Source organism: Nansenia antarctica, assembly GCF_963989245.1.
Source record: "Nansenia antarctica genome assembly, chromosome: 1".
Lineage (NCBI taxonomy): Eukaryota > Metazoa > Chordata > Actinopteri > Argentiniformes > Microstomatidae > Nansenia > Nansenia antarctica.
The window spans coordinates 60,131,583-60,145,340 of NC_137674.1; the positions used below are offsets into that span (position 1 = coordinate 60,131,583).

Here is a 13,758-nt window from a genome sequence, read left to right on the forward strand (position 1 = left end):
AGTCCCACACCGCGCCTATAATGTCCGAATAGAGAATCTACCTCCTCCTGAATAATGCTTATTGTACTTTTATTCATGTTGAGAGTGAATGACACAGGGACAGACAATCAGGCACCGAAGCGCACTGACGCTGAACCCCTCATAGTGAATCATAAATAGGTGGACAAGGCGTGGTGCTGAAATAGCCAACCAGTGTGTGGTTTGAAAAAAATAACATCAGCTTAGTAAATCATTCAAACGTAATGTTTACGTATGTGACTGCAACACACATATGAACAGTAACAAAGCAAATTCTGTTTAATTTTCTGAAAAACATTGACAACAAAATCGGCGCAAAGTGGTGGTAGGCCTATGCTCCTGAAACGACAGAGCAAACGCACTATTAGGGATAATAAATACAATGAGCCATAAGCCATTCATTCAAAATATACAAAATACAATTAGGTTCTTAAATACAATAACGACAGGCTTGGTACTCACTTAATGTGAAAAGTGCCATCTCCCATCGGTCACTATTTGCTTGATATCTGGTGATATTGACGTCACTTTAATCCGCAGGCAGTTTATTTGTATTTTTATGCATCAATCGATTCCACTCGTGCGTCTTTATCACATCCATTGACGAAAAGGACGACTCGCATGTATAGAAAGGGAACATTGTGAGCACGTAAAATGTGAGTCTCACAACGGCTTTGCATTGATGAAACCAGGTAGGATGAACGTATAGTTCGCTGTCCATTCCTCTTTAAATGTCCTGTTTTCACCGTCAACTTTCCTCTTTAGACCTTTGGAGAGTGACATGATGTTTCTCTTGCTAGCTAGCAGGTTAAATGTTTAGCTAACTTCACCCGACACGCAAACAACCAATCCAATAATAATGTGACCTTGTCTGGGAGGAGGGGGGAATAATTATCAGAATGAAACTATGTTAAATAATTATTAGAATAAGTTAGGCTGCGCTACATCGTCAGTCCACACATTTATTATTCAAAAATATGGAAAAGGGTGAAACTACGTTTCAACGTTGTTGAGAATCACAACACAAACTCGCTAGTCAAGCCAAAATACTGCAGCGAAATGGATTGGACTGCTACCTAGTTAACTACAACACTACTTTACATTGTTAGCAGGCTCACAAAACAAGCTGTGTTAGTTGACTAGCGATGTGTACATTTTTCGAAATAAAAGTCAAAGCATTAGAACGTGTCACATTTTTTAACAATCAATTACTTAAATTAGCCTTTGATTAGGTTTGGGCCCGCCATCTAGTGGCTCAAATTTTTTTGGGCCCGAGGCCAAACCTAATTGCCGACCCCTGATGTACAGGATCCCTGGGGAGGCACACCGCCCAATGTGGCCAAGTTGCAGCTGCAGATGTGGTCACTGGCCACTAGGGCACTGTCTAGACTTGAGGAGGATTCTTAATATAATAATATACAGACTTTTCCTGAGTGATTTCTGTATTTGAAAGGTGGTGATGTCACCTCTCCCTTTAGCACTTTCTTGATACATTGTTTTTTTCAGTTCCTTCTCAGTCCCATTGGCATTACATTGATGGAAACAAATATTATGATTTCATGGTCTAACTTGGGATCAACCCTGGTTAACTATTTTTATTAAATATATTACAACATCAGTTAATTCTAGCTGTGCTCCCTTCTGATATTACAGAGATTTCCACTTAACATGTAATACTTTCTTTGATTTTATATTGTAGGTTGTCTTCAAGTCATATTTTTTATCATACATTAAAAAAGATGTTACCCAGTCATTAGCCTAACATTATTTTATGACTGATGGCTTGAAATTCCCAACAGCAAAAACAGACGTTTAATAACAAGGTGTAGAAATACGAGTTTATTCACCAACCATTTTACAGTATATACATTAATAATGTAATTAATGTCATGATAATGAAGTGACATGTACAGTGCAGATTGTATAAGAGGCCACATTACTGACATTACATTATACTCGTCAATGGCTTCTGTAGTTAGAGCAACGACCAACACGTTCCACACAGTGGACACAATTCAGGTTAATCTCTTCACTTTGACAGCTCTATGAGCACACATTATATACCTTGACTAAGAAAATGTTGCTTTCGCTATAGCCTAATACCCAAACATCTTACACTTTACAGAACAAATGTCTTGCCATAAACATGTTTGTCTCCACATGTAGGCTATGCGTGAGCCAGACATATTTTACTTGCAATTATGCACGAAACTGCTGAGCATTTACAAGTTTGCGGTATTGCCAAACCAGTCCCATGTGCCCGGTGGGTTGACATAGCTGCCAGTTTATGAGTTGCCATTATTTTAACACTTCCATTCTTCATCAATCTTTGTCTTTACTTTAGATCCTTTCAAACTTGGCTTTCACACTTTCCTTGGACGCACGCTTAGATATATCTGTAGACATCTAATGTATATTCCCTTAAATTCTCCCCATAAAAAACGTGAATACGAGTTGTTAGTCCCATCATGGCTCTATTCCAAGTCTATGGATGTGCAGCGGCACTGTTTAACGCGCTGGACCCGTTTCTTCCTGGTACTCGGCGTCTGTCCCGGGCAGATCAGAGTATACGTAACGGTGGTGAAGGTTTTTGGCTTACAGGTGGAACACGACTGAAAGGCACCGTCCTCCTGATAGATGTGTCGCGGGATGTAAAAAGAGTTGCACTGTCCGTAGCAGAAGCGGTTGATGATGGTGCGACTGAGGCACCCTTCCTCATGGATCGTCTGCTTCAGCGGCTGCGTCTTGCACCAATCAAGCTTCAGGTAACGACGCTCTGTGACATGTAAGGCTTCTTGACTGGACTCAAGCACCTCATCAGCAGTCGTTACCGGGCCCATTCCGCGGGACATAAACCCGGTTTGTGGGGCTTGCGGTGACCGCTCCGATTCGTTAGGGTTGTATTTGTAGGGGTGAGGAAAGGCGCCTTGGAATCCACGGACCGCTTCGCTTCTCAGGGGACAGGTCAGAAGCCCCAAAATCACAGCGGAAGCTATCACCGTAGATTTCCTCATCCTTGGGTAGGGGAATACAATGTAGAATGATTAAATTCAAGATCCTTATGAAGTTCAATGTAAAGCGCATTTTACGCATTAGCTTTACGCAGCATCCACCAAATAGATTACAAAAGACAAAAAATGTGCTGAAACGTTTGATTGACAAATTAGTAATATTAAAGCTTTATGGACTCACCTGTTGCCTGACTGATCTCGACACGACTTCGAAAGACTCTAAGGGAGTAGAGTTGCCAGCTTATTCCCGTTTTCTGCTTCCCTCATGAATGAAATCAAACGGACCATCTTCTTGCCCTACCCAGCAGTTAAATGAACTTTAGAAGTGGGACACGCCCTCTAAAATCATCTCATTCGAGTGACTGATAGATAAATGATAGCCTCACAACTGGGAAAATTGCAGCGTTATTTATTTATAATTTATAATAATAATTTTTATTTAATGTGTACACAACATAACATAAGCAGCAAAAACGTGGCTGTTAGAAAGATAATCACTGGCTTGAGAAAAGCTAAATGATAGCAAATTGGTTAGATACTGTGCAAATTCGTTAATTACGATAAATAAACATGATTTGGTTAGTTGAGAACATTCAGATCGCTGAATTACATGACACAGGTAACAGTTCCTCTAGATTCAAACATCATCTCTCCTAAGCAACACCTTGAAAGCAACAATATATTTGAAAGTTTCCACAGACCAATGATGATTAACTCTAACCCACATCGGCTATACTTGAACATATGATATACTTGTTTATTGTATTAACCCAGGTCAGCCATTTGATATTTGTGCCAAGACAAAGAAATAACATGTTTAGATAATTATCTCAAAGCATACAATGTATTGTGATAGTAGGCTAGTTTGTTTTCTTCAAAAAACTTCAGTTTGAAATGTGATGTGAATACTGTGGGCAGCACTTCTGTTCAGGTTGTGATTTTGCTGCTGCTGGTGGTAGTGGGTTCCTCTTCCTCCTCTGGGTAATGGGGGACTGACTTCTTAGCGACTACGTTGTCCAGCCTCTGGCCCATCAGGTAAGGGTTGACACTCTGGAGACAGAGAGAGAGAGACGGGTGTTTAGGGCAAGCACAGTATACACACAATGTCTGCTGTGAATATTAATAACAAATTACTTACGGCAACATTAAAGGGAAACCTTTTTTCATTAATGTATAAAAAAGAGGGATAATGTTGTAAGGAACTCAGATGGTCATTGGTCAACACATGACTTCATCCAGAGAAATGTGTTTAAAAGTGCAATAGATTCTTCATGGGGAAATCCCATGGTGGTCCTGTGGTTTCAAAGAGACAATCCTACCAAAGCAAAAACTGTTTTGTCTCTCAGAAGAAAAAAGACAACAAAGAAACTTACCCTTTTTCTTCTTTTCGGTCCCCCCTTCAGTTTTTGGTACAACAGTTCCTTGTTCTGAGAAAGAATCATAATAATTACATTGGGACAAAGAATGCAATTTCTATGGTTTTAAAAGCCATGGCAATTTATGTCAACAAATTGGTTGAATGCCTTTTTTTTCAGGGAGATAAAGACACCCTGTCAGAGTTGATCTGTCTGTCATGAGACCTACCAAGTGGCTTGGTTAAAAAGAAGGGAAAACAAAGACAATCCTATAGATGTGTAAAAGTTTAAGTAGTCGAAGTCTTGTTGCCAGCACCATCACTGCTGCTGTTGGCTCCTGCCTTGAGCAAGCTTGGACTGCGAGCCAGTAGCGGTAGCCTGGCCTGTACTTTTTTCCATTTGCACTCACCCACTTTGCCAGCGCAGGGTAGTCATGCTCGGGGTCAAATAGGTGCTGATGCTTTTGGAACTCTCTGCTGAACTCTGCTGTGTCTGGGGCATTCTCCAAACAACCATCGGCAACTACAACACAACACACAGAGACAAGAGAATTAACCACACAACAAAATATGAATAAAAATGATAGTAATAAATGAATATTTCAATTTAACCATTTAGCAGACACGTTTATCCAAAGCAACTTACATTTAGAGATTACAGGGACATGCTCCCTGGAGTAACTTAGGCTAAGTGCCTTTCTCAAGTAGTGGTGTTCCCAGGTGGAATTTGAACTAATGACCTTCTGATCACCAGTCCAACTCACTATCACCACTACCCCAAAATCAGTGATCGGTCTAGCGAGCTTGTTATACACACTGTACAAGGTCAAAGTAATGAGACACAAAACCCTTTTGTTCACCAAGCATGGAAAGGCCTATGTTTCAAAATATACACTACACAAACTAAAATGTGACTTTCCCTTTAACCAAATGAATCCTTGTCACATATTGTGATAAGATATTTGTGACATGCATGTTTGTACCCGTCTTTCCTAGTGGACATGGATTGGGTGGGTCAGGGTAGCCATGGTCCTCACTGAAGTCTTTAGGGATGTTGTCTCCTGTCAGCTCCGCCACGATGTTGGGAATGTTACCATAGGGACCAAGGTGCTGCAGCCCCTCATGTGCTCCACCTAGTGGACAAATATGAGTCACAGTGCCAAAGAGAGGGAGACAAACAGCCTAATCACACTACAGAGCACAGCCTGCCTAATGGCGCTTTTCCATTGACCAGACCGGTATGGAACGGTACGGCACGCATACCCGTACTGTACTTTCAGAAACGCTTCTCCATTATACGCAACAGACCTGGAGCGAGCCGGGACAGTAGGAGGAGTTAAGTGTCATAAGAGCACTTCACTTTTAATAAGTGTCGCTATACAGCTCAACAGGGGGAAATGCAATAAGAATGATGTCAAAATGCAGCACTATCATGCACAGATCAGCCTTAAAACATGTAACATTAGATATATAATGTTAGACAGGGAGGGATGTATTTCTACGGAAAGGCTGTGCTTGACGCTTCCATTGGACTGACGCCGGGGCGCTCATACAATCTCTGCGTTTGTTGCAGAGGACACACTGGTACCCTGTGACAAAGGCGCAGATATGAGTGCTCCGGTGTCTTGCTGGTAGTCTTTATTTATACAGCATATGGATGTTACATGCCTGTTACTTGCCTCTTTCATAATTTTATTTAGCCTATATAGCACAAGTCATGCATTGAATGTAACCTCAAGTGCAGCTGAACAGTATTAAGTAAACCACAATACATGTGTCGGTGTCCGCATCATCGTTATCGAAAAACGCACCCAATCGCCGACCACACTACTCCAAAAACGATACGGCAAAACTAAATGTTGAAACAGCAGTAATATCACGTTCATTGATAAAATGACATAAGGGATGGAAAGGCGGGATGGCAGTTTTAGAAGGGAGATGATGAAGCTCGCTGTACTGTGGAACGGTCTAGCATAGGCACAGCACCATAATAGCGATTTTTCTGTTATGCTTGTTGTAAAGAAAAGTTCTATGATGCATTGAAATGACATTAAACTAAGATCAGTGTTTCCTCTATATGCAATGATTTGTGGCGGGCCGCCACAAACACATTTTCTCCGCCACTAATTGATTCAGTCTTTGATTCACGCTGCGCAACGAGAAAGGCAGAGAGGTTATGACCGGTACCAGTGCTCAGTATACAAGTATTTTAAATGAACATTCGTAATGTAGTCTCTGATGTTCATGGTCAACTAAATCAGGCTATTTTGTGAAACAAATAATGTTCCCGCTAATGGGCTAACCGAGCAGCCTCGCTAGCTTCGAACTATTGATAGCATAAACGTTGGTAAATGTCATAAACAACACAGTATTGGCAGGGGGAAAGAAGGGGAGTCGAATTTACATTGCTGGAAAAACATGCAGCTAAAATTCCTGGAACATTTGGACAATAAGAGACAAGGGAGCTGTGGTCGCATGCTCTAATTACAGGGCAAAATGCGCGGGGCAAAAATAATCTATTGCCTCTAAAATCATCACGAACAGAACGGCGGAGGTACCCAACCCTAACCCTAAACAGGGCTCATGTCGGTGTCATCAAAGGTAAGAGTTGGTTTTCTTTAACTCAGCTGATGCATTACCTTGCTGTTGGTTGTTTACCGAATGCTCCATCTGACTGCCACACTGTGATTTTACTTGTCTAAACAGTTAATGAGTAACGTTAGCCGGTTTTGTGCGTGTACTCTCATGTAGGCCTACTTCGTATTGATGAGCTGCTGATCTTTCAGTGTGTGTGTGTGTGTATATATATGTATATATGTGACTGTCAGTCACAGGTTTATATTCTATAGATGTTGTTCAGTGCTGTATGCGCATTCCCGGTTCCATGTGTACTCATGTACTTCATATTCGATGAGCTGATCTTTCTCTGTGTGTGTGTGTGTCAGTCTCTTGGGCGTATCTGTCAGTCACATGCATATTATACTGTAATGTTCTGCTGCAGCTGTAGCCTCAGGATATCTTGGTATTTGATCACCTGCTCGGCTTTAATGGCTTAACCGCTAATTATTTTTTTTAAAGTAGTTTGGACCACCCCGCCACTAATGTGAAAAATACTGGAGGAAACACTGAAGATAATAACATGGTTATCATAACTTTTCTAATCTTTATTAATAAGTAATTACAGAAAAACTCAATTACATTTTCCGAGAGCGAAATTTGTTGTGGTATTTAAAAATGGCGGTTAGCAGTGAACTCTACGAACACGGGATGACTATTTTGTGACGATTTCCATTGACCAATGGCACGGATAGTACCTTTCGCTCCTAGTCAGGAAGGGTAGCTAAAACCAGCATGGGTACTTAGGCCCGGTACGGCTCGGTTGGCAGTGGAGAAAGCAAAACAGACCAGGCTCACACAATACGGTAGTGGAAAAGCGCCATAAGTAAGCTGAGCTGTACTTTTCTGGCCTGGTTACGTGAATATATGAAATATATCCTGAGCAAGCAGAGTATTGTTTGGGTCAGCCCCTGTTATGTGTATATTACCCAGTGTTTATATTACCCCTAATTAAAACACAAGGGGCCGGTTTCACAGACAAGGCTTAAGCCTAGTCCTGGACTAAATCACACTTTCAATGTAAAATCTCCATTGAAGATGCTTTTTAGTCCAGGATTAGGCTTAAGCCTTGTCTGTGAAACTGGCCCTATATTGGTAAGGGAGGGAGTGATATCAATATCTCAAACATATTTAGACCTAAATCATATTGGTGTTATTCCAGAATGTTTCCAAAGCAGAATATAAAATAGGGTACAAATGTATTTAATCACCAGTGGTGCTGGAAAATAACACTGTTGGCTTGATAACACAAATCTTAAAAAGAGAGGAAATGTTTTATCCCACAGAAAATGCTTTTTGGCAAACATCAAGATATAAAATCACATGTTGAGCTGTCCATCAAATCAAACCAGCCTGTTATTGGAATCCAATATGTTAACCAATTTCTGAGGCAGTGGAATGGTAAAACGAGATTTTACTTTTTCCTAGACAGCTCCCTGGGCCAAAGAATGAGATCTCCCAGATATTATTCAGACAATGCAGGTGGTCCGAGATAATTTCATACAGGCCTGTAATTTGTTGTTTTTTTGCGGTCAGTTTGATACAATCCAGCTGTAACCTTTTTGTTTGTTCGAGAGCACAAACCTTCTTGTACGTTTACCATATGCACAGAACAAGCTTCAAATATTGTCAAGCCAGCTACAGTTATACATACGGAGACAACTCTGACCAATATCCTACCCTGGATGCTCTGGGGACCGACGATGTTGGTGGCTTGGTGTGCGGGGTACTCGACCCTGGGCCGAGCGATGCCAAGCTGCTCCATAACGCCGTGAAGGAGTCGCTGGATGTCGGCCTCGGACAGCTGGTCTGCCGTGCGCGGGCTGCGGCCCCACACCAAGCCCGTCATACATACCAGAACGCTCAGTAGGACCGCTGTCCGCGTCAACCTGGCTGCCGAACCCATCACTCACGTCGGCCTCTATAAACCAATAGTAGCAGTGTAAATAAAGACCATATTGGCTTCTATGCCGCAAAGTAGCCTATGGAAGAAGATTAATGTAATAATGGAAAGATCCGAGGACGAACAACTTCCACATGTAATGGACCAATAATTAACATTAGGTCTTAATAGCATACAGCTTAGCAACACATTAAATGCAATCCAAGACATTCACATCGCATCATTGATGTCAGAATCAAAATAAACGGGTAGGCTATAGGTTACAATGTGGTCAAACATACATAAAACATATGCCAGAATGCAGTTATGAGAGGCGTGAAGATGCCTACATACAAAATATGTAGACGTTGGCATACGATCGGGGATTAAGCGTCTTTGCTATGTAAAAACAAAAATATATAGGCTATGTGCGCCATTCATTTACGTCAGAGAAAAACACTACTCGGGCCACTGGCATCATGAGATCCAGATAAATCAATATGAAACGACTCATTCTAAAATCACATTAAATGTCAACGACAGGTGCACGTTCCCAATCAAAAACAAAAATAATGTTTAGGCCGACAAGGGCATAAGAACGGATATTTTTCCTTACCAATTTACCTGGATGCAGGGAGGAAGAGTTCGTAATGTGAGGATGCTGCTGATCCTCGCTACGCCGTTCATTAACGCTGTTGCCAGGACACAGAAAATCATTCGCATCTCCGATTTTCTTATTGGTCGATAGACAAAGGCGTTAATCGAGCGTCTCAGGTTGACACACATTCGTTCGTTGTAACGTTACTATGCAATGTTCTACAAATTGGGCATGCGACAATGTGTCTACAGTGTAAGTCTACACTCAAATTGCACAGCTGGAAGAAAAAAATCTAAAATATTTATTGACATTGTAAAATTACATTCGTCAGACAATACACAATGTAGGGCACTGTCATTATGCACAGGGATTTAAAATGTATAGGACAATAAATTAAATACAATTGTTGTAAAATATTACATGAATAAACATGTCTTTACAGTATCATTTTACATATGCCCATTTGCCATCGTAAAAAAATAAAATAAAATAAAAAATGTTAGTTTGATACAACATTGGTCTGTGCATCTGAAGAATAGATAAGACTATAAAATACTGCGTCTTCTCCATGGTGTGAGGCTCAGCTTTCCCAGACCAGTAAGCACAGATTCCTGGAACTTAGACGAGAAGCAACCAATGTTCCCTGATTCTGTTGAGGTTCTGAGAGTATAGAAAAGGAATACAAGCTGTTAACATGGCATGAATCAATAACATCACCTCTTGGCTTACAGTTAGGCTTCAACACGGCTGCAAAGAATCACAGTTACACACAGAACTGCTTGGTAAATGTAGCCCAAGTCCATTGTTTTAACTCTCACAGGCATCAGTGAATTTTGTCTGTATTTCTCACTGGGAATAAGCCCCAATACTGCAGATAGTGGAGGAAATGTTGGGGCTAGCAATTGTTACCTTTGTATTCTCCCGCTCTCTCTTCTCACAGCGCTGTCCAAGACAGCTGAGGGACTGGAGTCTGGTTGATCTACTGGTAGAGTCAAGTCAAGTCAGGTTTATTTATATAGCACATTTACAACGACAAACAGCCGACCAAAGTGCTTAACAGATAAAACACTGGTAAGAAGAAAACAAGCCTAGGGGCTGTCTTTGTGAAGGCTCCATCCCCTCTGAATTTGAGCCTGGTCCTAGGGACCTCCAGCAGCAGCTGGTCAGCTGACCTTAGGGCTCTGGATGGGGTATGGTGGCACAGGAGATCGGCTAGGTATGGAGGTGCCTTCCCGTTTAGTGATTTAAAAACAATCAGAAGTAGTTTAAAATCAATGCGGAAGCAGACGGGGAGCCTGGGGAGTGAGGCCAGGATTGGTGTAATGTGGTCACGCTTTTTGGTGCCGGTGAGGAGTCGAGCAGCTGCATTTTGCACTAGCTACAGTCGGCGGAGCAGAGAGTGGTCGATGCCAACATACAGGGAGTTGCAGTAATCCAGCCGGGTTGTTATGAAGGCATGGATCACCTTCTCTAGAGAGTGGTTTCATAAAGGTATTATATCTAGTAGGCTAGTAGCCTACAGGACATCATATATTTTAATACAAAAGGCCACTGGTGCGTCCTCATTTTCATTATACACAATCTGACAGCCCAAATTCGAATGAATTATTCCAATGTCTAATCATTCATAGGCTACCATTGTGCCCTGGAGCCTACCTGTGTAAGAGTTTTCACTTCTGAAAAGCAGAATGTCTGGGAAGGCCTCCATACCAAGGCTCTTTCGGAGAGAAGGTCGCCTCTTGGGGGTGCATGTCTTACCCAGGCCAGAGGGATGCCTCCCCCTGGACGTCACTGGAGTCAAAGGTACAGGTGGGGCTGATGACAACCCTGCAGTTATGAATCAGGAAAACAAATCTAAATCTTGAGCATTGAGTGTTGTGTTTTTTATTGAATAAGAAGCGGAGAGAATTTCCAAAAGGCTAATTCAAATGTGGTAAATACAGGTAGTGCAACGAGTTAGTGCCAAACGGATCATTTTGAATTATCATACAGTAGATAGTACCTCTTAGACTGCACCCCCCTCTGCTCCTCTTGCCAGGCATCTCCTCCTTCAACAGACAGGAGTCCTGCAAGACTGGGATGCTCTCCAGTATGACCTCCGGGACCACATCTACAGACAGAGGGGGAATTCTGTCATCATCATCATTCTACTACTACGACTATAATCATTCCCCAGGCTGCTTACCCATCAGAGAGAAGCTGCAACACTTGGGCTAATGCTCTTATGCACCTTAAATGGAGCCCCCCCCCACCCCCAGTATCACACACTTGTACTTGTATAACCAGAATGACAAATAAACATCTTCTATCTTCTCTTCCTGTGAGATCACCATGTTCATCTAATCATGCGTTTGTAAATACATCCCCTCTTAGAGCAAACTGATTATGTGAAAAAAGGCAGAGAATAAATCCTGGGAGGGGGGACATACATACCAAATAAATGGCCATTATCTATGAAGGTATGCACCACATCTGCTTTCAATTTCAGACATCCATCCACACCCTCTGCACTGGTAGAAGGGCGGAGTAGGCTTGGGGCAAACATCACAGCCAGGTTATGACTGCTCATCAGATTATCAGCACACCTAGGAAGAGTACAGACAAGAGGAGATGACAATTACATAATAATAATAATAATAACTTTATTTATATAGCACTTTCCATCAAAGTGCTTTACAAGTACAATAAGTAAAAAACAACACATTTTAGACTATATAAAAACAGCTATTTCAATTTTAAAAACACACAATTTCGCACCACAAATATAATAGGTAAAAACAAAAATGTTAAACAAATTTAAAAACAACTATTTCAATTTAAAAAAACACATAAATTACAACAGCACAAAGAACAGCCTATGACATGTAGACAACACAAAACAGGTGGGTCTTTAGCTTATTTTTATATCGTTTGATATAAAAATAAGGAAAAGACTTGCTTGACTCTAAATAAAGTTCAGTTTTGATTAAAGTGTCTATGGCTGTTGTATAGCCCAGGGTTGACCCAATACATACATTATACGACCAGCACTCTCGAATAGAAATATTGTTGGTTTAATGCATAATCAGCATCATCTGACAGTATTCAACACAAACCAGGTCAGAGAATCTCTCTCTCTCTCTCTCTCCTCCATTCGCCCTCTATTCCCCCTCAACGGCTACAACATGACCCAACACAGACCTCTCGGAAACCTTAGTCAGGAAGTTGAAGAAGTAGCGCAGGAAGGACGAGTTTCTGTCAGGCAGGAGGCATGACAGCAGCTGGGAGGCTGAGGTCCTCTCCTGCTGTGTAGGCTTCAACTGGGCCTTTATCAAGGCTATGTGGAAGTGGAAAGGGAAGAGGGGCTCTGGAAGCTCCCGGCAGAACTGCTTCAGGAGGTTGGCGACGTCACAGGGGAGGGCCGTGGGCAAACAGGCCTCCCCATGATCCAGCTGGGCCTTCCACATGAATCCAGGAGAACATATTATCAATATTATCAATTGACATAACAGTTTGAGGTTGACTTGAAATCCTTGCAACAATAACACATGCATACTCATAACCAGCCTACAGTGACACACTTACCCTGAGGGTCCTCAGACGAACAAGTGAGCCAGATTTCCTGAAGAGGCCCACAGTGTCAACATGTTCCAACAAGTGTGAACAAGCATCCGCCAAAAAGCTAAATTAAAACATGAATTTACATTCGAATTGACATGAGTAATATAGGTTTGTTGTTTATGAGTTGTTTTGCCTGAATGTCATGAATCTTGTTCACATTTAAAGGTAATGTTCTTACCAGGGTACCAGCCCATACTCTTCAATGTAGCGCTGCTGCAGACTCTCCAGCGGCACACCGAACACCTTTGTACCACCACCTTTTACGCTTCCCTCTTTTCCCCTCCGACAGTTATTCAGATTGATCCCATGAACGGTACGAAGGTGTTGTGATACAGCAAGAATCACTTGACGGTCTGACATCTTCATATCGCTATGCTACTGTGTTCGGGATCTAATGAATGGTTGAAAGTCTAATTTAAGCGACTCGTTGCATTCACGTTGAGCGCGTTCAGTGAAAGAGCTGTAGTAAACCTACCGCAGGCTGGCAATCAGCGCTGATGAGCTGCACCTGTACCCGCTCATGACTCTGGCTGTGTTCGGAATGGCATACTAGCATACTACTCATACTATATATGACGTAGATTTTAGTATGCGAGAGCGTTCACACTGTAGTGTACAGTATGCGAGATTTGAGTATGCGAGGAATTTAGTATGTATGTTACGGTACATGTGGGAATAC

The 13,758-nt window shown here is 41.8% G+C and overlaps 2 protein-coding genes across 2 annotated transcripts; both read right to left on the reverse strand.

Moving 5' to 3' along the window:
• Positions 1-2,492: 2,492 nt before the first annotated feature.
• Positions 2,493-3,032, reverse strand: grem1a (gremlin 1a, DAN family BMP antagonist; the record flags this gene model as incomplete). Its single annotated transcript, XM_080524600.1, has 1 exon — positions 2,493-3,032. The coding sequence occupies one exon, from the start codon at positions 3,030-3,032 to the stop codon at positions 2,493-2,495; it is 540 nt and encodes a 179-aa protein (XP_080380726.1).
• A 924-nt stretch (positions 3,033-3,956) lies between these two features.
• On the reverse strand, positions 3,957-12,925 carry scg5 (secretogranin V; the record flags this gene model as incomplete). Its single annotated transcript, XM_080524611.1, has 8 exons — positions 3,957-4,079; positions 4,403-4,456; positions 4,794-4,906; positions 5,367-5,516; positions 8,680-8,907; positions 11,482-11,589; positions 11,982-12,064; positions 12,660-12,925. 8 exons carry the CDS (start codon positions 12,923-12,925, stop codon positions 3,957-3,959), a joined length of 1,125 nt encoding a protein of 374 aa, XP_080380737.1.
• Positions 12,926-13,758: the final 833 nt, after the last annotated feature.